Source organism: Elephantulus edwardii, unplaced genomic scaffold (genome assembly GCF_000299155.1).
Source record: "Elephantulus edwardii isolate Elephantulus edwardi_28Jun2011 unplaced genomic scaffold, EleEdw1.0 scaffold00052, whole genome shotgun sequence".
NCBI lineage: Eukaryota > Metazoa > Chordata > Mammalia > Macroscelidea > Macroscelididae > Elephantulus > Elephantulus edwardii.
The window spans coordinates 10,950,519-10,977,126 of NW_006399802.1; the positions used below are offsets into that span (position 1 = coordinate 10,950,519).

The window sequence follows — 26,608 nt, forward strand, 5'->3', positions numbered from 1 at the left end:
TGCAGTGCGCAAAGCTTCGCCATGCTCGGCCTCAGAAGCGGCCTGACGAAGGCTTTGGCCGCAAGGTCGCTCGCGCCTCAGGTAGCCCGGCCAGGGGGTGCGGGCCATGCCCTGTTGGGAAAGGGAACAGGTCTGTGTGCGCGTGTGCAAAGCCTGGGTATGCGCGCTCCTGACGCGCGTGCAAGGCCCTCCGTGGAAGGTTCCCGCTCTTCTCTCTTCCCCGTCTCCCGCCCCCAGTCCACCCCAATGCCTGGAGAGACTGTCCCTATATTTCCCCCTTCCGTGGACAGTGAGCCTTTCTGACATAGGTGCCAGATGCCCCAGGGGACATTTCTGAGGTATATGGTTGGTTGTTGCACATTTGCTGCGCAGACCAGTAACAGCTAAGGTTCCTAGTGCCCGGTACTCTGGGAGATTCTTCTTTGGTTTCCTATTTACAAGTCACCTCCATCTCTTTAATGAGTTTTGGTGGCCTCGTGGTCACCAGAAGCTGTATTGCAGTCTCAGAGGCAGATGGTTCGAACCCACCAACAGCTCCTTGGGAGACTGTGTGGTCAGTTTCCTTTCATGCCATTAATTGCCTCTGAAAACCTGTTGGATGAGTTAGTTCCAGCTGGAGGGCAAATACTACAACTCCACCTCCTTAGGGGAGCTCTGGTGACTTCGTGAAAAGAAGTTGCACTGTCAACCCTACAAAGGATGCTACTTCAAATCCACCAGCTGCTAGAAGGAGAGAGATGGGCAGTCTCCCTATTTGATTTATTGCCTCTGAAAACCCGCTGGAGGGGTCAGCAATGAGTCTGTTCCGACTTGAAAGTACCTAACAACAATAGCCTCCTTACTAAAGGTTGAAAGAGGGAAAAAGGTTATCATTCATTTGTTACAGAACCACTTCTCTCCAACAAAATGCAAGCAGCCTGAGGGTGTTGCAGAGAACCTTGAAGATGATGGCCAGGGTTCAGTCAGGAAGGACCCAACCTGGAAGTTGTGTGGCGCTGTCCTTAACTGCCCCCGGTAGGGGCAGTAACCTCTTTCTTAGCAAAGAGATAATTGTAAACAAAGCTATTTAACCTTATATAAGAAATGTGCTAAAGAGGACTTTGTAATTTTTGCCTTGGCCACTTCTAGGTGAATCTAACCGTGAGGATTTTTAATGTTCATTCATTCTTGTTGCTGTATTCTTTATGGGGGCAGGGCAAGGAGGGTAAACTATTCTAGATATACACAGGCTATGGTAAACATTCCTGGAAACAGTCCTCAAGGCAACACGAAGGATTATTTCTCATTTTCTTTTCAGCTTTGACTATTAAATAACACCCATTTATTCTCATATAAGCGAGTTAGAAGGTATTATTGCTGTTAAGACTGAGTGGTGACTTGGAGATAAGAGAGCCTGTTAGAGCAGTGTTTCTTGCCGGCTTGCTAAATTAAAGGTCTGTTGTTGGAACTTTGTCAAAGGCAGCCTTGAGGAAAGGTCTGTGGTTGGAACTTTGTCAAAGGCAGCCTTGAGGGACAGCCATGTGGTGATCTATTTTGTAAAAATGTTTGCTGGTACACTGGAGTAGGTTTCTGATTGCTCATCATCACAATTCACCATCCTCCCAGTTGCTATGTTGAGCTCACTGTTGCAGCTCCTGTGTTGATTCCCCTTGTTGAGGACTGTTCTGTTTTTCCACCAGCCCTCCAAAAAAAAGCAAAGTATGAAATCCTTATCCAAGAACTAATTTCTTTTTATAGCATGTTCAAAGTGAGACAAATCCTCACAACCCTCACTTCTAAGCATCCTGGCTGTATTTCCAAGGCAAATTTGTTAGTTCTAGCAATGTATGGTATGTTTAAGAGTCTTTCCTGACATCATAACATGGGGACATCAATTATTCTTTGTTCTTCCTTACTGTCAACTTTCATATGTATCTCAAACTCAAAACTTATTCCATTGAGTCTGTTCTGAATCATCATGATCTTATTGGGGTCTCAGAGGTTACAAATCTTAACAGCAACATCAACAGCACAGAACCAGTTCTCATGAGGTCAGACATGATCCCATGTTACTGAATCTGCATCTAGCAATTCTAACATCCACCATCTCTGTCTCCCTTGACTCTTACTGCTCTGCTGCTACATCTCCTAATTTGCTGCAATGACCACGTAGAATTCACATATACACTTGAGTACAGGGCTTATTAGGAGGAGTCATGAATTGCAATTGAGGTTGAAAACAAGATACAGTTCTTCAATCAGAGCAACCTCTCATGGATTCAAGCAGGTCCTCTGACCTTCAGTCTCAGGGCATCGGGCTAGGTTACAAAGTCCGGTCAATTATGGCATCTCACTCCAGCCCTCCAGTAAGCCTGGGCAAAGGCCCTTGGCTCTGGCTCCTAGGGAAGGCAATCCTAGTTCAGCTGTAGCTCATGCCCATGTTAGTATTTGATTCTCTGCCACTTCTGCTGTAACTGCTGCTGGTCTCATCAGACCATCTCGTGCAGGAATCGCTGGTCCCAAAACATGTACTACATTCTCTGTTTCAAATGGATGCTGGTTAGATTAGCTTTTCAGACTCTGAGCTTGCTCAGTTTGAGCATGGCAAGATAGCAAAACAGACCGATCTACAGATTAATAGTATACATACCTTATTTGCATATTCACCAGAAAGATACCGTTTCCCCCAGTTCATATTATTAGCCAAGCCATGGGGTGAAAGTCAGAGCCAATGGCTAGAACAGCTATACTAAGAAATCTGCAATAGCACAGACAGGCCTTTTGGTTAGCAGTACAACAGTCTTCATATTATGCCATTGTTGTTAGGAGCCATCGAGTCGAGTAATATTATAACAAAATCTTAATCATAACCAACACACACAGCAGTCCAGAAATCAAATGTGTTGCACTGGAAAAATCTGTTGTTCAAGAACCTCTTTAGGGTGCTAAAGAGTAAGGATAAGAATTTGTAGGCAAAGATAGACCTAACACCAGCCTTGGTATTTTCATTTGCTCCATATGCATCTAAAAGTTGGAAAATGAGTACGAAAGACAAAAGACAAATTGATGTCTTTGAATTGTGTTTGAAAAGAAAACTGACTAGCCCATGGAATGCCAAAAGAACAAACAGATCGATCTTGGGAGAAGTGCAGCCAAATACTCCTCGGAGGCAAGGGTCATGCAGCTTCATCTTACATACTTGGGGCTTGGTGTCAGAAGGGGCTAGTCTATAGAAAAAGATACCATTCTAGGAAAAGTAGAGGGTCAGAGGAAGAGAAGAAAGACCCTCAATGAGATGGACTGACAGAGGAACTGCAGCAGTGGACAGTAAGTATGGATGGCAGAGACTGTGGAGATGACTCATTATAGGGCAAAGTTTCGATCTGTTGGTTTGGTTTTTTTTCTATCTATTGTTCTTAAGGTGCTAAGTGTTGGAGTTAACTTGATGACACCTAACAACAAAACTTTCTCCTGTATTAGTTATATTCCAACCAACTTCATGTCTCCCTCTGTAGAGTTAGGAAATATTTGGACCTGAACAGCTGTTTTCTTTTAAACAAAAAATCATTTTTTTTCTGCTGGAAAATGTATTTCCATGTACCTTCTGATTGAACTGCATGCTTTAAAAATACAAATTTTGCTTAAATTAATAAATAACACATAGAATATTGATTTAAAAATAAAAATTAACCAAATCAGGGAAGGCTATTTATGAATTTATTAAGATCCTTTTCATTGTAGTCATTGGGTGAGAGAATATTATTAAGATCCCATTGCATTATGAACAGCAATTCATGAAAAATTACTTACGACAGATCAATGTTAGGTGAGCGGCCATGTATTCAACATATTTAAGAAAGCTCTTTTTATTGGTATATCTCCATTAATAAAGATTTGAAGAGATGACAGCAGAAGTACCACATAGATTATGATTCCAATGACTGTCCCTTGCTTTTAGATTCAGACTTTGTTGTAACATAAAACAATAAATCACACCTCCCCAGGTGGCACAAGTGGCCTCCAGCGGTACCATGAAAAATCTGTGTCAATAACATAGGTGAACCCTAAGGAGCTGACCTACTCTCATACACATGGACTTATGATGACAGCTGTGTGGTTTTGCTTGCTTTTTTTTTTTTTACTGTCCCCAAAATGTTTAAATTTGTCTTCTTTTTCTCCAGATGTGTTCATCTTTTGCTACTGGCCCCAGACAGTTTGATGGCACATTATATGAAATTCGTAGTTACTACATTAAACCCTCAAAGATGAATGAGTTCCTGGAAAATATTAATAAAAATATTCATATTCGGACAGCTCACTCTGAACTGATTGGATTCTGGAAAGTAGAATTTGGAGGCAAAGTGAACAAAGTGTTTCATATTTGGAAGTATGGTATGAGTCACCCAACTTCATTTCATTAGACATAACCCAAGACTTAAATCTCTACAGTTATCAGTTCAGTCTCAGTAAACTTTTTTAATTCAAAACCAAGAAGGTGAATTCAGGGATTACTCTTTCCAATAATACATTTCTAACAACTCCCTAGTAAAATCCTGTGCCATCATAAGGGGGAAATGTGGAGTCTCCTATGCCAAATCAAAACAGAACCCAAGTGTATTAATATCACAAAAAGAAAAACCTCTTTCTTTTTTTGAAGCTGTGGCTGGTGGATTCAAACCAGGAGAGAGGAACCCCCTTTACATTATTAGCACACCTCCCTGCAGGCTATGCTACCAGAGCCTAGTAAATGAGCTTAGAAACTCATTGCGTGGCTTTATTATTAGTTGTTTGCATTTCTCCCCCTCTTCCCCCCCAGTAGCCCTTCCACATCCTGGTTGTAGGTATCATACCTCCAAATCTTGATGTCTTCACTAATACAGTGGAATCTATGAGAGCCAGAACTGGACAAGACCACCTTGTCTGTGGCTCTCACAAGTTCTCTTCCTTTGATAGGATGGCTGCCCCTCTTTTTAGTGAAAGGCTTTATGCCTTATCCAAGTTCTAGCTTTCCTAAATAACAATATTTTTCTATGCCCTTTGAGGTACATTTACTGAATTGAATAAAATCTCCAAAGACAGATAGGAAATTTTTAAATTGAAATGTGTATTTTCCATTTTTTATTCCCGTAGATAATTTTGCTCATCGAACTAAAGTTCGAAAAGCCTTGGCCGAAGATAAAGAATGGCAAGAAAAATTCCTCATTCCAAATTTGTTTCACGTAGATGAACAAGAGTTTGAGATTGCTTACCTGGTACCCTGGTGCAAAATAGAAAAGCCTCCAAAGGAAGGTAGGTCTTCCCTCTTTTGTCACTAAAATACTGAGAAATAGATGAAGATTTAAGCTGTGGGAATTAAAGGTCCATCGAGGGGGAAAAGGATAATCCTTAGTTGTATATAGTATGAGTCTCTGGGTAGTGCACGTGGTTAATCACTTGCCTTCTAGCCAAAATGTTGGCAGATCAAACCCAAGCAGAGGTACCCTGACAAATAGGCCTGATTATCTGTTTCTGAATGAATGGCCACAGACTTGGAAGCACAAAGGTCTGCTCTGCGTTCTGTGGTCACTATGAGTCAGAAATGGCTCAACACCATCTAACTTCTTAATAGTTGAGGGGGAAAAATTGACTTTAAAAAAACAGCACAGACCCTGCCATGGCCATCAAGTTGATGCCAACTCATAAAGACCCTGCAAGACCTGTCCCATAGGGTTTCCAAGGTCATAAATCATTATGGATGCAAAGTGCCATATCTCTCCTACAAAGCAGGTGGACTCACACTGCCAAATTTTCAATTAGCAGTTGGATTCTTTAACCACTGTACCACCAGACCTTCTCTCAGATTATTAACTAATGAAGTGTTTTTCAAATCAGGATCTTACTGATTCTTTTTTTCTTAAATTATAATTATTTATTTACAAAATTAAAATGCATTGTTTTCCAGAACAGATTGTTCCAATTCTTACTGATTCTTAAAGCTTCACTATGTCACATATAAATTTGACAAGACGAGTAAAAGTTGAGAAGTTGGGAATTTAGAAGCAGAGAAAACATGTAGATAGATTTAAAATTGTCTATGAACTTTTTAAATAATTTTATAATACCGACTTTGAAATAGAAAATTATTTTTACTAAATATTACAACTACTTTTAAATTAAGTATATCTTTGTTTATAAGACTGAGAAATTAACTGAAATGTGCTATCCTTTATTGTTATTGTTGTTGTTATGTGCTGTCGAGTCGCTTGCGACTCATAGCAACCCTATGTACAACTGCCCCAAACTCTGCTCTGTCCTGTGCCAATCGCACTGTCTCCAACACACCCAACCCAATTAACCCAGTCACTGAATCAATCCACCTCATACAGGGTCTTCCTCTCCTGCGCTGTCCCTCCACCTTCCCAAGCATGATGTCCCTCCCCAAGGACCGGTCCTTCCTTATAACATGTCCAAAGTATGTTAGATGAAGCCTCAGAATCCTTGCCTCCAAGGAGCCACCTGGTTTAGGCCTTTCCAGAATGAATCTGTTTGTTTTCCTAGCAGTCCATGGAACCCTCAATACTCTTCTCTAGCACCACAGCTCAAAGACATCAATTCTCCTTCTATCCTCCTTAGTCACTTTCCAACTCTCTGATGCATAACAAGTGATTGCAAAGAGCATGGCCTGTATCAGACATACCTTAGTCTCAGGAGAGACAGCATTGCTCTTCAGAATTTTGGAGAGGTCCCTAACAGCAGACTTTCCCATCGCAATACGTCTTTTAATTTCCTGTGTTAATTCCTTTGTTTAATTACTGGTGCCAAGAGTGTTGACTGTGGAGCCAAGCAAACTAAAGCTGTTAACAATCTCAGTCTCCTCACCATCCATCCCGATGCTACCAGTTGGTCCAGTGGTGAGAATCTTTGTCTTCTTGCCATTGAGCCTCAATCCATATTGAAAGCTGCAGTTCTTGACCCTCTGCAGCAAGCGCTTCAGGTCCTCCTCAGCAGGGTTGTGTCATCTGCATAACGCAGATTATTGATAGATCTTCCACCAATCCTGAACCCACATTTCTGCTCATAGAGCCCAGCCTCCTGGATAATCAGCTCTGCATACAGGTTGAAATGCTATGGAGACAGGACACATCCCTGGTGCACGCCCTTCCCAATTTTGAACCATGCAGTGTTCCCTTGCTCTGTTCTGATGACTGCCTCTTGGTCCAATGGTCCAAGTATAGGTTTCCCATTAGCACGATCAAGTGTTCTGGGATTCCCATTCTTCTCAGAGTCAGCCACAGTTTGTTATGATCCACACAGTCAAATGCCTTTGCATAGTCAATGAAACACAGACATTCCTCTGGTATTCTCTGCTTTCAGCTAAGATACATCTAACATCAGCTACAATATCCCTAGTACCAAGACCCCTTCTAAACCCAGCCTGGACTTCTGGAAGTTCTCTGCTGATGTGCTGTTCCAGTCGTTTTTGGATAATCTTCAGTAGAATCTTGCTTGCTTGTGAAATCAATGATATTTTTCTATAGTTTCCACACTCTTCTTTGGGTTGGAACAAATATAGATCTCTTCCTGTCAGTTGGTCAAGTGGTTGTTCTCCAGATTTCTTGGCACAACTTGGTGAGCACATCCATGGCAGCATCTGTTAGCTGAAATATGTCAATTGGTATACCATCTATTCCTGAGGCCGTGTTTTTGGCTATTTCCTTCAAAGCAGCCTGAACTTCTTCCCTCAGCACCATAGGCTCTTGCTCATATGTTGTTTCATGAAATTCTTCTGTGTCTGCCAATTGCTTTTGATACAGTGACTCTTTCCATCTTCTTTTAATACTTCCTGGATTATTTACTATTCTGCCTAAAGCATCCTTGATTATAGCAACTCGAGGTTTGAATTTGTTCTTCAGTTTCTTGATCTTAAGAAATGCTGAGCGAATTCGGCCCTTTTGATTTTCTGACTCAAATTCCTTGCACATTTCATTGTAATATTTTACTTTGTCATCCCACGCTGCCTTTTAAAATCTTCTATTCAGCTCTTTAGTGTCTTGAATTCTTCCTTCTGCTTTGGTTTCTCTGCAGTCCAGTGCAGTATTCAGAGTCTCTTCTGACATCCATTTTGGTTTTTTCTTCCTCTTCTGTCTTTGTAATGAACATTTGCACTCTTCTTGGATGATACCCTTGATATCCCCCCACAGCTCATCTGGTCTTTGCTCTTTAGTGTTCAAGGCCACAAACCTGTTCCTGAGATAATTCTGAAATTCAGGTGGGATAGACTCAAAGTCATATTTTGGTTCCTGTGGATTCGGTTTAATTTTCCTCAGCTTCAGCTTGAACTTGCATATGAGTAGTTGGTGATCTGTTCCACAGTCAGCTCCTGGCCTAATTTTTGTGTCTTTCTCTTTTTCAATTTGAAAATCGTTAATAAAAATTGCTCTTCTTGTTGATTCCAAGAGGAATCAACAAGAGGGCTGATTTAAAGAAATAATAATCTCAATTCAGCTTTAAACAAAGGTCAGGTTAGAAAAAAAAAGTAAACTACTTTAAATTTTATCTCTTCCATTATTCCCAGTTTTGTAGTTTATTGTACAAGAGACTTGCCAAGTCTTTGGATGCAACAGTTACATCTCCTGTCAGCTTTCAGCATTCCCTAAACAAAGAGCTGACTTCGCGATATGTCAAATTATGGCTCTCTTTTTCTGTGTAGTTAATGACCATTGGTTTCTTTTACATTTTTCCTCTTATTTCTCAACGCCACTGTTCTCCTAGGTGTTGGTGGTTTGTTTTGCTTATTTTCACATCCGTACCCATACAACATAGGAAGCTCTGGTGGCTGGCCTCGTGGCAAGAAGTTGCGCTGCAATCCCGAAGATACACAGTTAGAATCTACCAGCTGCCCCGCAGGAGAAGGATGGGCAATCTCCTCCTGTGCCCTGTGCAATTAACTACCTCAGAAAACCCGCCAAAGCTATGGGTCGGTTCCAACTCGATGATAGACAACAACAACCACAACCCACAACATATTTCCGTTCTCAGCAATGTTGTTTCAGGTCTACTGTTTTCTTGCTATTTTTGGTGGAAATGGAAACCTTTAAGGGAAAGTTTTCCAAAGGGGAAAAAAGGAAATACAGCCTTTCAAAATTGTATAAAAGAAGAGAAATCTAGAAGATATTAAGTATTTATGAGAATATTTAACAGTTGAAAATACTTGCATTAATAGCTTACACACAGCTTCAAGGGCCTTTCCTTCTTTATAATTTAGCTTAACAACTCTAAAGTGGGCATGAACTTTAAAAACATACCAGAAAAGAAAAACAATGCAAAAAATTAATAGATGTGGCTACATAAACATAAGTTCTAGTGGCTCCTGCTACTCTGTGGGAGAAAAACTTGGTAATCTCTTCCCGTGAGAGGGCAGCCTAGGAATGAGAAGCTGTTATTATAACACTAGGGAGAAAAATGCAAAGAATCACAGCATCCTCCCCACACAGAATCCCAGAGACCGTTCTGCTCTGTAGTGCTGTGTCACGATGAATGGAAGTAGACTCAGTAGCACACCCAGAAACAGAGGATATGATAAACATAAGGAATCCCTGAGAGGCTTAGTTAATGGAGCAACTATTACCTGAGAGGTTGGGGGCACCCAAGGGCACCTCAGAAAGACAGAGATCTGCTTCTGAAAGGTTGGTCACAGCCATCAGAAGCCTATGGAGCAGTTCTGCTCTGCATATATGGCGCCACCAACACAACAAAATCGACTCAGCAGTAAATAGCAACAGAGTCTAAAGGTGGTAAAACAGCAACTGAAAGTCCAAGGTTCCAGTTGTTCCAGAGGTGCTGTGGAAGAAAGGCCCGGCAGTTAGCTTTTTAGAAACTAGCCATTACAAACACTACGCAGCACCATTCTACTCTGACACAGTGACACATCGTGCAAGTAAGTTTTTGTCTCGTTTGGGGTTTGGTTGGTTGGTTCTTTGTTTGTTTGTGGTTTGGTTTTTTTCCAGAATGCAAGTGCATAACCCTTCATATGTACTTGTGCCAATTAGTATTCTACTGCAACCATAACTAGAAGTTGCTCCCGTGCTTTCTGTTAAATTTTTCTCTCCCTACTTTAGGAGTCTATGAACTGGTCACTTTTCAGATGAAGCCCGGTGGCCCAGCTTTGTGGGGTGAGGCGTTTCAAAGGGCAATCAATTCCCATGTCAATCTAAACTACAACAAACTAATTGGAGTTTTCCACACAGAATATGGACTGCTGAACAGAGGTACAGTTGTCACCTTCTAATGTGACATTTGCAAACTATATTGATCAACTCCTGATAAACTGTTTGCATCGGTTTCTTTCTCATAGTGGCATGTGATATATAATTGCCAAATTTTATCATGATCTTAGTGATTCAAAATGTATTTTTTCACATCTAACTTATTTATACTTTATGAAGCCTTTTATATATGTTAAGCTTCCACCTTTTCACTCTGAATGAATATATATATATGGATATAGAGATATGTTGTTATTGATTGCTGTCAAGTCGAGCACAACTCATAGTGAACTTATAAACAAAATACCTGAAGCCTTTCTATAACTATTGTCATTTCTCAGAGTTCATAGATAGAGATGGAGATATATATACCTCTCTCTCTCCATTCATATATATTTGGGTTTTGCCATAGAGTCAGACCCAACTCATAGCTAACCTTCCAGCGAGTTTTCAGAGGCAATCAACTGCACTGGAGGAGATTGTCCAGCCTCCTGGAGCAGCTGGTGGATTCAAACCACATACCTCTGCATTGGTAGCGCATTTTTTTACCACTAACCCACCACATACAACTTTTACATCATGTAAATGTACATGGTTTGTTGTTGTTGAGTACCATCAGGTCAGAACCAACCCATAGCTGACCTTCCAGTAGTTTTCAGAGGCTATTAATCGCATGGGAGGAGACTGACAATCCTTTTCCCGTGGAGCAGCTGGTTGGTGGTTTCAAACAGCATACCTTTGGGATTGCAGTGCAGTTTCTTACCATGAGGCCACCAGATCTCCCTCGTTGAAAGAAAACAAAAAACCATGAACACCTCTAAAGAAAAAAATCATTTCCTGCCATAGAACATAGAGATAATGCTGTTAACATCTTGGTCTTTTCATTCCTATGAACGTCATATATAAACACAGGCATGTACATACAAGTAGCCCTGAGTTACAAATCAATCTATTCCTATTTGTTATCATTAAAAATGTATAGACCAGTTAGACCGGATGCATATGTTTCTTATTTAGCTTACTTCAAGGCCAGAAACAGCTAAAAGCCTTTACAATGATTTAAGAGCTCCAAGTGAGAGTAGTTGTAATGAAGAATTGTTTGCAAGCCAAGTTTGGCACAGTTAATTCAAAGTGGGTGATGGCTTCGTACTCAAAGGTGGCAGCCACTTGTACTGCTGTGACTGCGTATGCCTGTCCACATCTCGCCAGTAACCCAACCTTATGCATCAGATTCCTGTGGATAGGCAGTCAGCTCCCATGCAATTACTGCCTCTGAAAACCTGCTGGAGGGTCATCTATGGCTCGTTTCCAACTCTACAGTACACAGCAGCAGCAACAAGCCTCTTCTAAGTCTCCCATTCCAAGACCAGCCCTGGAGATTGCATATATATATATATATAGAGAGAGAGAGAGAGAGAAAGAGAGAGAGAGTGTTTGTAGATGTAGGTATGTATATATACATACACACATATACACATGTACAATTATATGTATATATCTGTGAAATTCAAAAGCAAAAAAAAATAAAACATACAGAAAGATAAACATACAGATATCTACCAAATACATCTTTAAGGTGATAGAGATACTGTTTTTAATCTAACAAAGACATACAGATGTACCTATAGATATGGATATAGAGGTAGATGTAAAATAGTACTAAAAAGATCACAAAAAAATAACTACTCTTATACTCAATACGGTTCATATTGACTTAACATTTCCCCAGAAAAATGTGACAATAATATAATACAAAGCCTTAGTCATTTCCATAGTCTTTGTCAGTAGCTTTACTGCTAGTAAATATGCATTGCTCTGTGTGTGTGCAGATGTGTTTATTCATACAGGAAGGAATTTCAAAAGATATAAAATATCCATATAATTATAGATACCTGTTGTTTGTTGTTGTTGTTTAATGCCGTCGATATCTGTAAGGAATAATAATTCACTCTGCCATTAAAAATTATTATTACTGGCAGAGAAAATATTTGTATCTGTTACTAAGCTTAGTATATAGTGTTATATATAATATATATTATATAGGTTATGTATATGTATTATATATAGTCCTAATTCTGTTTTACATATTTTATAAAAATATAAAATCTCTTCTCTGAGGATGAAGATTATACTTATTTTCATTTTTCCTGTCTACTATCTAAGTTTTTGAGAATGAATACGATTTTCTTTATAATCTCTCATTTAAAAAAATAAAGTACAAAGTTACACAACTTGAGTTCAGCCTTGATTCTGTCTTTAGCTCCATTATTTTACTTCCTCTGTGTGATTATCCAACCTTCTCCCTAGTCATCAAAATCAGTTTCATTAATTTACAAATTTACCTCCCAATTCTCAGCTGGCTCAGAAATCTTGACACTGACACATTTCGTTTTACCTTTCTGCTCCTGGCTGCTTTGATTTCAAGCCCCAGGCTTACTGCCTTAGGCTCGTTTTTGCTGCAGTTCCTATTTGTAGGCATGCCGTACTCTTTAGAATCTATTTCCGGCTTATTTCTGCAGTGCATGTTCTTTGGTGGAATGAGAGTCTGGATAGTCGTGCAGCTGGGAGACATCAGTCTCATGAGGACCCCAGAGTTGTGGCAGCTGGTAAGTGATTTGACTTAGCGTGAATTATTTTTAGACCGTATTTGATTAAGCCATTAACTTTATGTGTCTTACAATTTTTTTTTCCAGTTCGGGAAAGTGCCAGCTACCTGGTATCGCAGGAGAATATGCTTATGACTCCTTTACCTTTTTCACCATTGAAATAGCTCCTGTTGAAATGAGACATTTCATTAACTGCTATAACAGATATATATATATATATACTTCAACTCTCCCAAGATAGTCTCACATTTTTGGAAGGAGGTGGTAAGTTAATTAGCTGTGTCTCTTGCCTTATTGAAAGCTACCTCTGTCCTTCCTTTGTCATTAAGATTTCAGGGATTAGGTCTGTCCATCTCCTTATGGCATTTCCGTATCTGTTACACATTGGAAATAGCTGCCATTGCTTTATAATCTTGATTTTTTTTTCCTTTTTCAAATGTCACTTCATTTAAAAAAAATGTCACTTCATTTGTATTTTCACAACCTATTTGGACCACAAATTCTTAAAAGAAACAATGTTATAGTTTCATCCCTGTGACAGTATATGACAATTATTTGTATGTAGTATCGATCTACCTGTTCAAGAGATCTTTGAGAATTGTAAAAAATTGTTGTCCATCGAAGCTCATTTTATGTTATAGAATGAGATTCCTAAGACTATTAGATAAAATTTTTTTCTTTATGTTGGAATAGTATCATTTGTATTGTCTGGATTAATTATTAGTCACTAATTTAGCAAAAGTAATAAAATTAATAATAAGAAAAATTAATAATATTTTAATAATAAAAATCAAATTCAAAGCTTGTTGATTTATATGATTAAGTATCTTAATTTGTAACTGATATTACTAACTTTTGCTTCATTTTGAATCCCTAGCAGAGATGCATTGCACGTCTATTTGTTTTTTTTTTAAAGAGTTCATCTTTAAACCAAAACGAATTTAAAGACTGAGTCTTTCTTTTTTTTTTTATTTCATTATTTTTTGTGTCTACCGTCAAATCAGATCTGACTGGTACAGGAGGAGATTGTTCCTCCTTCTCCAGCAGAGAATCTGGTGGATTTGAACTGTGCACCGCTGAGCATGCAGTTGCAACTTCTTGCCACTAGGCCACCAGAGCTCACCACTTCTATTTGTTTTAAAGGAATTCTTTATGGTTATGGACAGGTTTGTCCTAATAAAAGCCTATGTAGCCATTCTATTTCTTTTTCTTTATATTTTCTATTGTTTATCATTTTTCCTGTAGCTGTTAAACCATTTTATTTATTGTACATGGTATGGTGCGCTAGTGGCTGAGGTACAAAGAATTGCGCTGCCAACCCAAAGGCCTGAAGTTTACTGTATCTGAAAACCCATTGTAGGGCCAACTGTGAGTCAGTTTCAACTCACCAGTACAGTACAATAATCTTGTAAATGGTAAGTCACCTCAAGAAACTAATCCCAGGAAGAGAGTTTTCTTCAGCACTGTCACAGATGTGCTGGAATTTTCCTTGAAATTTCTAGAGGTTTCCTGTCATTTCTGTTTTACTTGAATGTTTCTGCCTGCTAACGCTGTTAAATGCCATCAAGGTGACTCTGACTCATAGTGACCCCAAAGTGCAACAGAACAAAGCATTTGCCCGTCCTCACAATTACTATAGTGCTTGGACCCATTGTCACGACCACTGTGCCAGCAAGTTCATCACAGTGAGGGTCATCGTCCTTTATACTGCCCCACTGTTTACCAAACACCCTATTTTGGTATTTCTATGTTCTCCTCATCAACTAGATCTACACTATACCTATGTTGTTTTACATTTCAAAAACATATCACACATATACAGTACAAAATGATGGATTCGCTATCTGAAGAAATTTATTTGAACCACAGGGATCTGGTTTATCTGGCCTGTCATGGAGTGTGAAAGAAACATTATTAATATGCCCTTTCTCTCCTGTTTTTTTGTGGATGAAATGTGCATGCTTCAAGCAAAGACAGACTCCTGTATTTGTACACCTATTTGCTTAAGAATGTGCCTCTGGTAGTTCCTGTTTCCTGCAACCGTATTTTCTCCCCTCTCTGTAGGATTCTTCTCAACATATGCTCTTTTCCCCATCTTAGAAAGTAAGCAGTATTTCCTCTGCAGCTATCTCATTTTCCTTTTATTTTACAATATAGTTCCAAAGTATAGTCCATATTTTCTTTCATCCATATTCAGGTTACTTTAATCTCATCGGGCAAATTGCACTTGTCAAGCCGACTTCTCAGTCCTCACTTTACAACTGACGTCTTGTTTCTTTTGGAAACAGTCTCGTCATTTGTTCTCCAAAACGCTGCACAAAACCTTCTTTGTTGTTACATACTAGTCTCCTTTCTATCTTGACTTCCGATGTTAGAGTCTTTCAGGGCTTCTCTTTAGACCTCTTCTCTCATCAATCTACGCTTGCTTCTTAGTCATCGAAAACCCCTCTAGTCTACACATCTTCTTCTACTTCCAGACTCACTTTATCCATGTACTTTCTCAGCATCTTTACCTGAATGTCTAATAGATATCTCGGCCTTCAGATGTTTAAGGCTGAGCTCTTAATCCTACCCAGAAATCTCATCTCAGTGGCAACTCTGATCATTTATTCAGACCAAAAACCTCAAGGTTTGTAATTCTGTATTTTTTCTCTCCTATTCCTTTCTATATGTTGGAACATGCCAAATATTAAAAATTTGATTGTGTGAAAGGATTTTAAACAACAACAAAAAAATCCTTACAGGCTAAAAACAAACAAATAGAGAACATGGTGCCTGAACTACTAAGACATTATTCAAATAAAACAATACAGTTCAAACAAAATGTTTGTAAGTCAGATATTCTTTTTCTGCACCTTTCAAAGCCATATTCCTCAGTAGAGTAGTGCATAGGAAATCAAATGTGAATTGTATTGGGAAAATCTGCTGTCAGGGACCTCTCTGGGGTGCTAAAGAGCAACAGTTTCAGTCTGAAGACCAAGGTGCACTTGATCCAGGCCATGATCTGTGAAATTACTTGCTCTGCATCAGAGAGCAGGACAGTAACTAAGGATGACAGAAGAAAGATTGATGCCTTTGAGTTGTAGTGCTGGAGAAGAATGTTTAACATTCTATTAACATTGACAGGTTTGTCCTGGAGAGTAGAAAATAAGTTGCTCCTTAAAGGCAAGGATTTTATGGCGCTTTCTCACATACTTTGGACATGTTTCCAGGAGGGACCAGTCCCTGGAGAAAGACATTATGCTTGGAAAGGTAAAGGGACAGAGCAAGAGAGGAAGACTCTGGATAAGATGGATTGACACAGTAACTGGGGTAATAATGGAGGTAGGTGTGTAGAAGTCAGTGAGATTCACTCAGGACAGGACAGGTTTCAGAGCTACAGTGCATAGACTTGCTGTGAGTTGTAGGTGACTCAGTGGAGTGTAACAACGGCAGCAGCAACTACCATTCATACTTCCCTGAAATCATCTCAAACATGCATTATTCTTATGAGCCTCTAAAATGAATTCTGTAGGTTACCAGAAACCTTCATAATCAAATTCAGAGGTCACTTCTCTACATTATCAGCAATTTTGGACAAAACTGGTTTTGCCTCTTTGAAACACTTGACCTTATAGCCTGTTGTCAACTCCAGTCCTTTTGGAGAGTGGCCTGGTCATCTTTGGAGAATACGGTCTTTACTTTCACTAAGCACTGACCTCTGCTTTCCCCTCCACTTTCAACTCCTCCTCACTCACCTGCTTTCTCCGCAAGTCTCATTTTCCTGGCCACCAAGTTTGCTCAGAGCCCTGGTCGCTGGAACACCGAGCAGCAGCTGCACCCTCACTGGTGCCCACAGAGTGGCACTGACCTTCCTGCTGTCTCCCACGCCGCTCAAGTCTTTGGGAGAGGGAGACTCCAGCCTGACATACACCACATAGTAACACTTAGGAGCCCAAACTTGAGAGGACAAACTGTCCACGTGCTCTGCGTTGAATTTGGTCACACAGCTAAGTTTGGGGTTTTTTTTCTTTTTCTCTTAGAGTGTTGCAGTAGATGATCCTTCTTTGAGAAATGTTCTTCCCACACACCTTCAGTTTACTCCTGTTTAAGGTCTGAGCTTAAATGTCACTTCAGAAAGGCTAACTCCTCTCTTCATTCTTATTCCTGAGCTGTATTTTCTTCTTAACACTTGTTGCTTTCACCGTGTCCATGTGTCTACATACCCATGATCTTTCTCCAGTCAATTATGTTCTTAAAGCATGAGTTCTGTCTTCTTAAACATCTAAAAGAGTGTGTGGCTCACAGTAGATTTCAGTACCTGATAATACATAATGATGCAAACTATCTCAGAAAATCTTAACTGATATTTCATTTATGAGCACCCTCTGCCCCAAACCATATGGTCTTGGATAAATTCTTTATCCTCTGAGAGAAACAGTACTACTTAGCTGCTGTGTTAGGTGCTGTCAAATTGCCGGCGACTCGTGAAGATGCTGTGCACAGCAGAGCTGAACCTTTTACCAACCTCATCCTGCACCAACCTCATGGTCCCCGGGCGTGCTCAAGCCCCACGAGGTAGGCACTGTGTCCATCCAACTCACTGAGGATCCTGCCATCACTCCTGCTATTTCACATACCAGGAAGGTCGTCCATGGTGGACAAGTTTCAGGCCATCAGCTTCTGAAGTAAGAGGCCTTCAAAAATCCTGTGGATAACACAAGAACTTGCCTTCCAGGGCAGCATAAAAGGAAGTGCCCGTCAACACAGAAACTAACTGAAATGGGTAGGGGTGGTGGTGGTTGTGAGGTGCCATCGACTCAAGCATGACTTCTAGAGATGGGGTGAACAGCTGACCTGAACCCTGCCATATCCTCTGTCGTCCTCATCAGAGCCCACTGCTGAAATCACCGTGTCAGTCCATCCTGACAGGCGTCCTCTTCTCCTTCACTGCTACTGTTACCCTTTTGATACATCAGCATCCAAAGGATCCAAAGTTTTAAGTCCCCAAATGCTTAAGAATGCTTCCTCTAGGTTAAAGAATGTTTACACCAACACTCAATGTATATTTTTATGCCTTCATCACAATTAATCTTTTAGTATCTCAAGGGGGTTTTTCCTCCTTTTCCTACCCACAAGTTCTTTTTATTCACAACAAGGTTTTGTTTTTTAAAAAATAATTTTATTAAAGTTTCTGTAATTTGAAGTTCAAGGTGAGAGGATCAAGTTGTAACCCTAAGCTGAGCAGTCTTCCAGGTTCATTTCAAGCCCAGGTGATGTTTGCACCCAAGTTCAAATTCATGGTGCCACAAAGTCTGCTCACTCTGTGTCCTAGCCTTTCAGATGTGGTCGCAAAACAAGCCATGACTCTACCGTGCTGTCTTAAAGGGCTATCAAAATAGCATTTCTTCAAGTACTGAAAAAAAGCATTGTCTCAGAAGTGATTCATCACCCATCCTTTCTACCCCAGAGCAGTGGTGGATTTGAATCATGTGCCTTTGGGATTACAGTGTAGCTTCTTACCACTAGGCCACCAGAGGTCCCTATGAGAAATATTTATATGTCTCACAACAGCACAACCTAACGCTGTGTGTAGACTGTACAGAACTTTTTATATAAGAAAGGAAAGGCACTTCTTTCATCAGCCTCCGTACCATTTCTTTTCCTATAAACTCACTCCTGCCACCTCCCCCAGTCCCCGTGCCAGGATTCACTGTCCCTTTGGTTCTGGATAAACAAACAAACAAGGAAGCAGCACAGAAAACTACCTTCTGTAGCCTCCTCAATACCAAAGTCCAGATTTTGTTCATTAAATAAGCTAGGCTACTAAGGATAGCCAGTTATAGGGACTCCTGTAGCTTCAAAAATCATTCCTCAGCCTAAGTTTCTTCGAAAACCACTTAAATTTGTTCAATTCCAGTTAATGTTGTAAATGAATCATTGAGGCTGTAGAACATTTGCTTATTTTCATGTATTCCCTCATTTCTCTCTCGTGATGAACAGATCATGCAAGTCTTTCCAAAAATGTTTACTTTGGATGTGCAGATAGATACTGTCCCCTGTGCTGGCAGACATTTCTTAGAAGAGCTTTGTAACAATGTTTAACAGTAGGTGGTGCTACCAGTGCATGAAAGGAAATATTTATAGACCAATAGAACCGACACAGCTTTATTTCTTGAGTCATTGTAACACAGAAATATGCTTTTTTTTAATACTTCATATAAAATTATTGACATTACAAATAGTTTTTATTTTAATGAAAATTATTTAACTTAGAAATGTTTTGAAAGTTTTTGTCTACTTTTGCAATTCTTAGATATTCCAGTGCAAAAAAATAGACAGCATAAAGTGCTTGGAATGAAGGGCCTATGGTAAGAAAAAGCAAAGAACATAGTTCATCCTAAGGTTTAAGGAGAACAGCACACCTAATCCTTACTGAAATACAAACATTCTATAAAAAGGGATGCAACAATCTGGGGGGGAAAAAACTCCACAAACTAGAGCATATTACTCTAGAACTACACTACCAGTAAAAGGAGCTGTGGTGGCACAATGTTAAACACTCAACTACTAACCACAAGGTGAGCAGTTTGAAACCCCCAGCAGCTCCATGGGAGTGAAGATCTGACAATCTGCTCCCGTAAAGATTACAGCCTACGAAATCCTACAGACGATTCTACTCTATCACAGGGTCACTGTGAGTCAGAATAACTCAGCGGAACCCAACCACATAAGGACCTATTACCAGTAAATAGTAACAAGGGTACAAATTAATATCTCAATATCAAAGTGGTTCAGTATTATAGGACACATGGCTCTTTGGAAACTTTTTACCTGATATATACAACAACAAGAAGAAGAAAACGTAGACAAATCCCTTTAGTCAATGAGTACTATACAGTGAATGAATGATGTGCAACATTTAATAGTCACAAAACAGCTATTTCAGTACAGATATTAAAATACAGTAGTCTGAGGTTTGGTTGTTTTTCTTTTAAACAATATTTTTTAAACAGTTTTTCTTTTGAACAGTGCTGGGCATTTCTTTACAGATGGCCGTGTTATTGTTTGTTTTCTTTCATATTCACAGTTGTTAATAACCAAAAAAAGGCAAAGCAGAAATCTTTGAATATACTCGTTTGGATTTTTTTACACACTTCTGGAACTCATGTAGTTAATTTTCTATAGGGATATATAAAATTTAACTTGAACATAAATCTAGCAAAAATTTTTCTCATACCTAGATTTACACAGGAAGTTTTTAAAAGGTTATCACCTGGAGAGTCTAAACAGTAACAGTATTAATGAGGTCGATGTGTATTCTGTTTCCAGTTAAAAAAATTTTTTAAATCTCTATTTGAACTTTAAGAACATCCCACTGACTTTTGAATTTTTAAATATGGTTTCAAAATAAAGAGTAATTAAAGCATGGAGTTGCTCTTGGGTTAAATGTAATAGAAAAATCAGAGTGTACTCACAGGAAATGAGAAAGCCAAGTCTGACTTTTTAAGAATATTTTGATAGGGAAAACTATTCTGAATTTTAAATTATGAAAGATTATACAATATGAGCGTACTCCAATATTACTAGAAATATGCCTCCCTTATGCTACTTATCATCTTAGAAAACATTTGCAATTTCGAAGTCATTTTCTCTTTTCAAGTAATGAATTACATAACATTCTGATATTTAATAAGCAAGCTTAATTTGAAACAAATCTGAAATTTTTCCCCTTTAGTTAATATTTAAATTTTAGTAAAAGGATAAATGATGATATTAAAAACCACCTCACCAAGCATTAATTCTCTCATATTGTGGTCTCAAGGCAGATGGGGATAAGCATTGTTGAAATGTTTATAGATTAAAAAATTATAACTGAGCTAGAAAAAAATTGATAAATACTTCATGTAAGATTGTTTGCTGAGGTTTTGGTCTTGTTTTTGGGGGATCTTGGGGTTTTTTCCCCCCCATGTTGGGGCAGTTATTGGAGAAATGGAAATTTTGAGATTGTCAAGAAATTTTTAATGGGTTGTCTAACATCTGCCACACCACTGATATGAAGCTAACACAATACCATAACCGCAAATTTTGTTTGGTCAGCAAATTTTCAATTTCTGTAAAAAAATTCATTGTTTAACCTGCGGCCCTTACACTTTATTGGCTCCTGTACTTGTTGCTGTTTTGGTGTGTTGTTTTTTTAAATAAATGCCCAATATTCTTTCAGTAGACTCCCCCACAAGAACTGTAAAAATGGCTTCTATCTGTAAACCAGTTAGCTGAAGAGCATGGCACAAAAGTTGCCCAAGACTTTGTTTTCCCTCATACCAACCATATGCATTCAGCTATATTACTCAATAAAGTACTTGACTGCTGAACTCAGATTTAGAGAATTTTAAATGACCTTCAAATTCAACTCTAACTGTGTCATGAGATCCTGGGCATCACATTGTTTTCACCCATCAGATTACTCACCTGCAACCTTGTAAAGGCAAACAGACTCCATGCTACAGAGTTCTACAGAGTCCATTTCCTAAGATTTCCTAACTCACTGGCAGAACTTAAAAAACCCAAATAACATTAAAAAATACAAATATTCTTGTCAAAATACAACTCCATCTTTTCCTACTCAAGATTAATTTAAAAAAGCCAGAAACAAGAATACATTTGTGACAAACAACAAAGATCTTGAGATGCAGAGTACCGTGTTATTAGACAATCAGGACGGATGGACTCTGGCCTCCTCTAGTCTTCAAGCCATCCCTTTAATTTCATGCCTGGACCTCAGCAGCGTTCCACTGCTGCAGTCTGGCTGCGGATTCTTTGCCTTTTACCAGGATCTAAGTATGAGTAGGAGTCCCAGCAAGCCATGGGATACCCACAGCTCCATGCGAGGGGCTATGTGCAGTGGAACCAAGTCTCAAGTGTCTAGAGATACTCATATTTTGCATGTTACCACACTACACAGCTTATCAATAAGATAATTGAAGCAGGACGTAACCCACACATGGCACCATTTTGTCGCCTGATACTTAAAAGATGTCAATAAGACTGAGTAGAGAGCAGCTTTCACAGACGTGTATATGACACACCACGGTGCTTTCAGCCTTTCTGAGCAACTTGGCACTAGGAATTCTGGCGCACTCATTGCCAGCAATGGATGTGTCACCAGGAAACCAGTCTCCTGGCATGGCACAGCTTAATGAATGAGGATGTACATGCCTTTTGATGGTGATAAATAACCACTGGCCATGATTATGCAATGAATGATGGTTGCAATCCCAGTGAGAATACAAAAGAGTACATGTCAAACCCCTATGTCCACAGGGTTCCATACTAGAGTTTCACACAGGCATAAGGTAATAAACTAAATTCAAGTCTTTGTCACTTGAGAGCCATACAAGAAAAGGCTACAAAGGCACTGCCCCTGTAATGGAATATTGTTTTCATTGCATTGAATTGCATTGCATTGAACAGTTATCAGTACAGTATCCAGTTTATTTCTTCCCACAGAAACTTCTGGCTCTTCCTCCAGAACACTTCACCACGGTGTGAAGGAAGGGTTAGTTTCACCTTTCTTTCAGCCACTCTGTATGAACAAAAGTCTTCATACATAACTTTCTTTCACTTTCTCATCTTGCAGAAATGACGTAAGCACGGAAACGTCCACTACTGTCTGGTTTTTGTGTAGCGACAGGTCCTTTAAGTGGTCATCATCACTTTGGTCCTTGGCAAAGTTCACAAAGACCTGTCAAAAATAAAAGGCTATCTATAAACACCTGTCAACTTGCTCTTTCTTAATTCTACCTGCATTTTCCTCTATGTTGAAATTAGTACAAGTAGAAGAATTCAGGCTTGCCTACTACTTAGATCAACCAGAAAACTTTACAGCAGGGAAAACAATGCCTGAGAAAGCATTAATCACTTACATTGACCTTCTCTATTGTCCACCAAGTCATCAATCACCTATCTGCTGTGCAACCTACAGGCTTGATTAAAGGAACGGAGGGAGAAAGCTAACACCGAACATCTACCAAGTATCAGGCTGTTTGGCATTTTATAGTCTAATTTAAATCAGTAAGATACTTAACAAAATGCCTGCTTTGACTTCTTAGTAGGTATTCAATAAATGGTACTTAATATGATTATTATGATTACTATTATTAATTCTCACAGGGATCATATCGTCTCTTTTCAAGATTCTAGAGGTTTAGTAACAATTGTGTCTGCAACCGAGCTCAGACCCTCTGACCTGCTCTAAAGCCCATACAGAGAGATCTGCAAGGACATGGCTTTGGACAGTCAAAGCTTACTTGGTCAAGTGTTGTCTGGGAAACAGAGTAGTCTTCTATGTGGAGTCGCTTTTTGCTCTGGGAGAGGACGCTGAATATCTTGGCCAGAGAAGATAATGAAGACGGAAGCTGGTACTGCAGCATATTCCGGTGCTTCTCTTTTAGGACACTTCCAGGAAAGGCAAGTCCAAAGAATTCCTGGACAGGCTTCAGGTCAGGATTTGACCCTGCTATTCGTACCACTATTGTGTAGCCATCTCCAAACCTGAAAATGGGACAAGTTCAAATGCCAATGATCCTCTAGATAAATGCTCAAGACTCTTTAACCCTGAGATCCTCAACTTGTACAGAGAATAAGGGAGGTCCCAACAGGAAGTTTCTAAGGGGAATCAGTTACAGTGTCCCAACTCTGTGTAAGGTGTCCTCCTAAGGGGTTTTACATGCATATGTAATCTTCACTCTGACTCCTGAGGTCTGGTAGATACTACAAATAAAGAGAGCAAAGTCCAAGGAGTTAGTCACTGGCACAAAGTCTTAAGGGAAATTGTTAAAGTGCTAACTCATTTACGTCTGACTCCAAGTTGTATGCTGTTAGCTACAGTAGAATGTATTCATTATTTTCATTTTCTCTATAATCAAGCTAAGAAGGAGATACTACTAGGAAACAAAATTTCATAGAGGTTAAGTAATTTGCCTGATGGGGGCACAATGAGGAAATGGTAAAAATAAAATTTGCATGCAGCTCTGATTTCAATGGTGCACTGATGGCAGCATATAGTGTGTTGTGTTACTATACAAGGTCAGTGGTTCAAATCTACTAGTTTCTCCTTGACAGAAAGATGGGCAGTCTCCTCCCTTAATTACTAATAGCCTCAGAAATGGAATGAAGGACTCCTAAGAGTTGGCATTGACTTGATGACACTGGGTATTTTCACTATAGCATTTTGCTAAGTCTTGTTTATTTTAGATCTACAGCTATACTGTCACCAAAGAGGAAATAGTGAGCTCTCTCACTAGTAATAGTCCCAAGAAATTATCTTTGTTACCTGTTTTTCAGATGTTGAACACTGCCAAGACACCTGAACTTCCCGTTGACCATAATTGCCATCCTAGTGCAGAGAGCTTCACATTCTTCCATACTGCAGGAAAACAAAACCAGGTTTTAGTTCCAGGGAGAATGCCTCTGTAACCAGATGTAATGCATTCAAACATCATCGTGACATTTGACATTTTTAAGAAACAGATTTCTAGCTTCATAGGGCATAGGAGCATCCTTATTATGAATGCATGAAGACGTCAAGCTGGAGCTCGTTTCTTCAGTGCAGTGCTGTTTACAATTGTGGGGGGAAAGTTAGAAACAATGCAGCTATCTGAAAAGGGGAGGGAAGAGTTAACTAAACTGAGGTTTATCCTAACTGGAAACTATCCCAAGAAAAATATTTTTATATTCACACTTAGTGACTTGAAATAATATTGACATATTGCTAAGTTTTACATAGTTGTATTTTTGTTTGTAAAAGGTAATCTACACACACACACGTATTTGTGTACGCAGGCTTTCATAAGAAAACATTACAAAGGATGTACAGTCCAATGGTACTAATAGTTTTATACAAATGGTACAGATTCATGGGATGTTTTCATCTTTGCCTTTCTCTATAACTTAATTTTTTCACATCAGTCATATACAGTACTTGGCAAGTTTAAAAAATCAGCACAACACAGAAGCCAACCCAGGCTTTCACTGCAGACCTGTGAGATGTAAGTACTACTGATCTTCCCTCCTTGATGATACTAAGGGCACAATTCCACAGGAATCTCCGGGCCTTGGGATCCATGCCTGTAGTTGGTTCATCCTATAATCAAAGTAAAAGTGTCTTTACTACTTGCTTAAAAAGAAAAAAACCCAAACAAAAAAAACACAAAACATTAAATACAGACTTTTTTCTTTTTTCTCAAAGACAGCAACATTTTAGCAACAGCTGACTGTGAATTTCTATTAAACAAACAAGGCCTTATATATGAAAATAAGTTTCATACTCATTTCTAGCAAGTTCACTTTATTATAAATGTCTCTTTTAAGCAAGAAACCATTCTGAACCAGCATCTATAAAAATTGACCAAATTCTTAAGTAGCAGAAAGAGGCAAAGTCATTTAATTTTTTCTTTACATGACTTAGTAAGCATATGCTAAAAAGTCCTTTTTGGGGGGGATCTGAAATCTACTAAGTCAGCATAAGACTTGGATAAAATTCTTTTTTCCTTCCTTTTTATTTTAGTTCACTCTAACTTAGCCTGTCATATTTGACTCATAATCTACAATGTACTCCTTCCAGATCTGAGTAACATGAAAGCCTGACCTTAAGACACCTTAGAGCTTCCATGATCTTCCTCTCTACAGAAAAAGGAGGGTCAAGGGCTTCTAACTGGCAATCGTCCACTGTCCTACTCTCTGTGTGTGAGAAACAGTGACCCAGGTGCTTCCTAAGGGACCTGAACTACAGTCACACCCCTCAACCTCAGGGGACAAACAGAAAGCATTTTCCATAAAAAAGGTTAAATTAGACACCCAACCTCAACAACACCCAAGGGGGTCCTCCATTCTAGAAAACCAAAGCGTGTGGACTCTTTAGGTAGGTCTAGGGAACTCTGGTGACCTAGTGGTAAGAAGCTGCATTGCAATCCCGAAGGCACACAGTTCAAATCCACCAGCTGCTCCATGGGAGAAAGATGGATACTCTCCTCCTGCCTGATTAAGAGCCTCTCAAAACCTGCTGGAAGTGAGCCTTTAGCATAGTGAAGCTGGATTCTGGTGGACTGAATATCAAATAGGATTTGTCTGTTTGCAAGGGTCAGAAAACGATACCCAAGATTGTTTAAACCAAAAGGTAACCAGTTGTTCTCAAAACTGATTTAAGGTTTGGCCAACTTTTAAGGAAAGAAAAAAAAAAACAAAAACCCAACCTGTTAGAAGGTCAGCTATGGGTCGGTTCTGACTCAACAGTACACAACAACAACAACAACAACAACAAAGGCATGGTACAGCTGCCAGTTGTTTGTTGAAGGAAGAAAACAAGCGAATGTCCCTTGGGTTCTCTCAGACTCCTCTCCTATTTCTTGTTGAAGGCTGGCTGGTGCCAAGTCAGTCAGGCAACAGCTCCAGACCTGGGGCTTCAGACAAGTGAGGCTCTACGTTCGCTTGAGACCACAGCCTTCCTCCCACCACACTCACCAAAAACACCACTGGTGGCCCGCCAATCAGAGCGATAGCTGTGGACAGCTTACGTTTGTTGCCTCCACTATAGTTGCCAGCATACTTCTCTCCGTATTTCAGAAGGCCCAGTTTCCGAATTGCCCATTCACCAACCTAGAGTGAGAAAAAGCAACCCGATTTTTGTCTGGCTTGGAGATTTTATCATGTTTCCTTACATGTTGTGGGAGAAAAGCGGGGCAGTTTGCTTCCATCAAGATTGTAAAGCCTTGGAAACTATGGGGCCAAATTCTGCCCTGT

General features: G+C 39.5%; 2 protein-coding genes across 3 annotated transcripts in view; one reads left to right on the forward strand and one right to left on the reverse strand.

The window, feature by feature from the left end:
- The first annotated feature begins 21 nt into the window (after positions 1 to 21).
- On the forward strand, positions 22 to 12,993 carry NIPSNAP3A (nipsnap homolog 3A (C. elegans)). Its single transcript, XM_006886904.1, has 6 exons — positions 22 to 81; positions 4,161 to 4,371; positions 5,110 to 5,268; positions 10,077 to 10,226; positions 12,743 to 12,829; positions 12,917 to 12,993. The coding sequence occupies exons 1-6, from the start codon at positions 22 to 24 to the stop codon at positions 12,991 to 12,993; spliced, it is 744 nt and encodes a 247-aa protein (XP_006886966.1).
- An 8,540-nt stretch (positions 12,994 to 21,533) lies between these two features.
- The window catches only part of ABCA1 (ATP-binding cassette, sub-family A (ABC1), member 1), a 166,645-nt gene continuing 161,570 nt past the window's right edge, over positions 21,534 to 26,608 (reverse strand). The window contains exons 46-50 of one of the 2 annotated variants that reach the window (XM_006886906.1): positions 26,330 to 26,464; positions 24,850 to 24,953; positions 24,144 to 24,236; positions 23,119 to 23,362; positions 21,534 to 22,553 (exon numbers count right to left, since the gene is read on the reverse strand). In XM_006886906.1, coding sequence (XP_006886968.1) covers positions 22,413 to 22,553; positions 23,119 to 23,362; positions 24,144 to 24,236; positions 24,850 to 24,953; positions 26,330 to 26,464 — 717 coding nt within the window. In that variant the 3' untranslated portion in view covers positions 21,534 to 22,412. The remainder of the gene's footprint in view (positions 22,554 to 23,118; positions 23,363 to 24,143; positions 24,237 to 24,849; positions 24,954 to 26,329; positions 26,465 to 26,608) is intronic. The other variant, XM_006886907.1, reaches the window with a different exon arrangement.

What these genes read in the sequence shown, in the direction of transcription:
- NIPSNAP3A (XM_006886904.1), top strand. Translation starts at nt 22, where the DNA reads ATGCTCGGCCTCAGAAGCGGCCTGACGAAGGCTTTGGCCGCAAGGTCG. An exon ending in AGAAAAGCCTCCAAAGGAAG is followed by an intron (nt 5,269 to 10,076) that starts GTAGGTCTTCCC and finishes TCCCTACTTTAG; the next exon opens with GAGTCTATGAACTGGTCACT. An exon ending in CCCCAGAGTTGTGGCAGCTG is followed by an intron (nt 12,830 to 12,916) that starts GTAAGTGATTTG and finishes TTTTTTTTCCAG; the next exon opens with TTCGGGAAAGTGCCAGCTAC.